The sequence below is a fragment of the Ictalurus punctatus genome, chromosome 3 (genome assembly GCF_001660625.3).
Source record: "Ictalurus punctatus breed USDA103 chromosome 3, Coco_2.0, whole genome shotgun sequence".
In the NCBI taxonomy this organism is placed as follows: Eukaryota; Metazoa; Chordata; class Actinopteri; order Siluriformes; family Ictaluridae; genus Ictalurus; species Ictalurus punctatus.
The window spans coordinates 19,058,739-19,062,921 of record NC_030418.2 but is presented as its reverse complement, the minus strand read 5'-3'; the positions used below and the strand labels follow the sequence as shown (position 1 = coordinate 19,062,921).

The following is a 4,183-nucleotide window of genomic DNA, read 5'->3' as shown; positions in this document are numbered from 1 at the left end:
GTGAAACTACAGCAAACCAGCATAAAATTTACTGAAAATAAATAAATGAATTTATTTATTCAGCACTGAACAAGTTCCCAATACACTAACATGTTAATAAACATGCTATATTTTGGGGCCTCGCAGGATCCCAGTTCCTGTACTGTGCTGCCATTCAAACTGAGATTAAGTTCCCTTATGCTGTTTATATGGACTGAATGTGAGCATGACACACCTTTTCATTACCAGGTTGAGTAGGTAGGCAACAGCAGCCAGGGATTCAGTGCTCTCAACCGCCTCTAGGGTCATCATCTGATATAAGAAAGGTTTGTGGCCAGTTTAAAAACTTGACAGAATCAACAACTATTTACAAAATCCTATGTTACAAAAGGTATATATATAAATCAATGATCGTGTTAGTGGAGCTTTTACAGTATTTCACTGCAATACATTAGTAGAACTCACTCTGATTTACTGAACTATTGGAATATGAATTGTTTGTATTTGAAACCCACCAAAGCAGCAAAGTATTCTGTCTCTGTCTCCTTTCCACCTTGAGAGCGAATCACTTCTGTAACAGCTGCCAGTACAGCACAGATCTGTATAACAAACAGCATGTATTTTAATGCTCTGCACAAACAGATACGTTGACCTGGTAATTAATGCAATCATATCACATCCAAAAAAATTATCTTAATTCCTGACACAAACCTCTTTGTGTGCAGCAGAGTTGGACTCCCAGTATCGCTGAACTTTTCTAAAAGTCAGATTTGAGCAATCAGACAGTCCACTCAGAAATGTGCCTGATGTTCTCTCAGTGAAGGCTGTCGTCTCCTCCATGACATCCTCCAAGCCATCTTGCTTTCTTTCCAGAGAACCTGCCTGAAGCTCATTGTGCAGTTTCAGAGCATCAACCGTAAGATCACTTTTTTCTGTGAGAAAAAATAACAGTATACAATGCATAAGTACATATTATTTGTCTCTGTAATAGAAACATAGAAGTACATGAATATTTACATGTTCTTTGTCTATAGCAGAGGCTCTCAACCTGTTGCAACGAAAGGCTCCCCCCCCATATTGGAGGAGACCAGGTATAATGATTATCTATTCTATATAAAATCTATCTATCCATCTATCTATCTGTATATAAATGTATATATGTATATAAATGTATATATATATATATATATATATATATATATATATATATATATATATAGCTAATCTATCATCTGTTTTGATAGTTTTTTTTTTTTTGCTTTTGTACTTTAATTGCCTTTCATAACTTATGATTTTTTTAAAATAACTTATGACTTATAAAACTATATAACGGACAGGTATGGAACATGAATTATCAAAAATGTTTCTGAACACTATAACTACTTTGAACAAAAGAACTAGGCTGTAATAATGTGAACTATTTTACATGTAAACATGTTGCATTACATTCGTCTTGCGTTCTAAGAAAATTCACGTGTGAATGATGTAAATTGGGACGAAGGCACTTAACTCACAGAGCAGGCGCAGAGAGGTGTGAGTGCAGAGGGAAAGCAACACCTCACGCTTGCAAGACAGTACTGGTGATATTTGGAAAGTCGCTAAGGTTGGTCCAAAAAGTCGCTAGGCTGTCAAAAAACAGTCGCTAAATTGGCAACATTAGTCTGCACTGTCAGCTAGATAAAAGGCAGCTAAGCTCCGCCTCTCCCCAGCAAAAAGAAAATACAGAGGGAGAAGGGAACGCAGAGTTTTTCCATAAATGCATATTCTATTTGTAAAGCAATAAAACACCCCGAATACGCAAACGATGCCCTGTCTGTTTTTTTCTTGAAAAAAATAGCGCCCCCTCCCAATCTTTGCGCGCCCCGCCCCCTGGTTGAGAACCACTAATCTACAGAATACATGTAACTATACACAACTGCAGTGTAAAGCGAAAATCAGCCCACCGTGTTTCTAACACAGTCAATGTAACAGGGCCTTGCATATTTCAACCAAAATACTATGACTGCTAATTTCCAACTACATCAAAGTTGCAACTTGAGTGAACTGTCAAATTCTAAGATTAGTTACGTGTTTAGAAGTGAACATGAAGCAGACTGACTGTGTTATTTTAACTTAAATTACCCACGTGTACACGGGGGCTGCGCTTTTAACTGCGTAAACAGAGTTACTAATTTTTTACCTTTCGGTCTACTGAAAAATCGGCTTTTGGCAGCTTGTCGATGTTGACTAGTCTGTGGGTTTGAATCGCTGCTGTGTCCTTTCTTCCATCGCTTTAATTTACAGGCCGTTCCGGACCGAAGTTTACCAGATTTCACCATTTTGGAGAGAGAAGTGATCTGTACTCATCCACGCGTTCTCCCCGGTGTGCACGTCGCACTTTAGATGTCGTCATCACTATGCGTAGCTCTAGCACTACGGGGGGGGGGGGGGGGGGGTATGAGAAAGTGTAAAATGTCAGAGCAGTGAAAATAACCTCTCGTTATAGTAAATGAACCACAGAGAGAAACAAAACCTTTTAACATACTTAATATGAATAACTGTATTAACACGATTAGCTTTTGACCTCTATTTCAATAGAAAAAAAAAATTATTAATAGAAAAAAAAATAAAAATTCACATAGGCTATACAGTGCCCTTCACTAATATTGTCGCCCTTGGTAAATATGAGCAAAAAAGGCTGTGGAAAAATTGTCTTGATTGTTTAAGCTTTTGATATTTTGTTCATGGATGTCAAACCAATTGCAAACACAAGAATATAGGTGGGCAGCAATCATTGCCACCCATGTGAAGTCATATGAGAAAAATATATCTGAAGTATATTCCCATTGATATGTTACATTTTTAGCACACCTGGGTGATTAGGAACAGGAACTTGTTCAACCATGACTTCCTGTTTCACGGGGGTATAAATATGAGGTAACACATTCATAACAATGGGTCAGAGCAAGAAATATAGCTGTGATGTGCAGCAAAAGGTTGTTGAGCTTCACTAAATGGGAAGCTATAAGAAAATAGCACAGGCATTGAAAATGGCCATTTCCACCATCAGGGCAATAATTAAGAACTTCCAGTCAACTGGAAATGTTATGAATCAAACTGGAATTGGACATGTGTCTATATTGCCTTTGTGAAGAGGATGGTTTGAGTGGCCAAAAAATCTCCAAGGATCACAGTTGGAGAACTGCAGAAGTTAGGTGCTTATTGGGGTCAGAAAATCTCCAAAACTACAATCTGAAGTCACCTACATCACCACAAGTTGTTTGGAAGTTTCAAGAAAAAAAAGTCTTTACTCTCATCCAAAAATAAACTCAAGCATCTTCAGTTTGCCAGACACTACTGGAATTTCAAATGGGATCGGGTTCTATGATCAGATGAAACCAAATTAGAGCTTTTTGGCAATAAACACCTGAAGTGGTTTTGGTGCACACAGAGAGGTAGCCATATGGAAAAGTACCTCATGGCCATGGTTAAATATGGTTAAATATAAAACATACATGAAAATCAACACAAAAATGGTTTACTGACCACAAACTCGAGGTCCTGCCATGGCCATCCCAGTCCCGACTTGAAATCCATAGAAAACCTGTGGGGTGAACTGAAGAGGAGAGTCCACCAGCATGGACCTTGAAATTTGAAGGATCTGGAGAGATTCTGTATTGGGGATTGGTCTCAGATCCTTTGCCATGTATTATCCACCCTCATCAGTCATTATAGGAGAGGACTCAGAGCTGTTATCTTGGCAAAGGGAGGTAGAACAAAGTATTGACTAAAAGGGTGCCAATAATTGTTGCACACCTATATTTAACAAAGATTTTTTTTTTGAGAAACCTGTGTTCTGTTTGCAATTGTTTGACATCCATGAGAGCAGAGTATTTTTGTGAATGTTTTTAATAAAAGATCAATAGGTTAAACAATAAAGACAAGGTTTCACAGCTTTCTTTGCTCATATTTACCATGGGTGCCAATGTTAGTGGAGGGCACTGTAGTTGAAATATGATTAAATAAACCATATTTAGACTCCATATAATTTTATCCACTAAAATACTTTAAGGTATAAGTGTGTTTTAAAATTTCAGTTGTTGCTAATGTTTCAGTAAATTTAGAGCCTGGTTTGCATAGTAATAAAAACAAACAAATAAAAACATTAAAACCATTATATCCGTGTTGTAAAAGTATAACTACATAACAGTCTGTCAACAGACAA

General features: G+C 37.4%; 1 protein-coding gene across 1 annotated transcript in view; it reads right to left on the bottom strand.

Moving 5' to 3' along the window:
* The window catches only part of rrp12 (ribosomal RNA processing 12 homolog), a 21,455-nt gene extending 19,087 nt beyond the window's left edge, over positions 1–2,368 (bottom strand). Inside the window, exons 1-4 of the mRNA XM_017463915.1 lie at positions 2,159–2,368; positions 691–911; positions 495–578; positions 215–291 (exon numbers count right to left, since the gene is read on the bottom strand). Of these exons, the coding sequence (XP_017319404.1) occupies positions 215–291; positions 495–578; positions 691–911; positions 2,159–2,297 (521 nt within the window). The 5' untranslated portion in view covers positions 2,298–2,368. The remainder of the gene's footprint in view (positions 1–214; positions 292–494; positions 579–690; positions 912–2,158) is intronic.
* Positions 2,369–4,183: the final 1,815 nt, after the last annotated feature.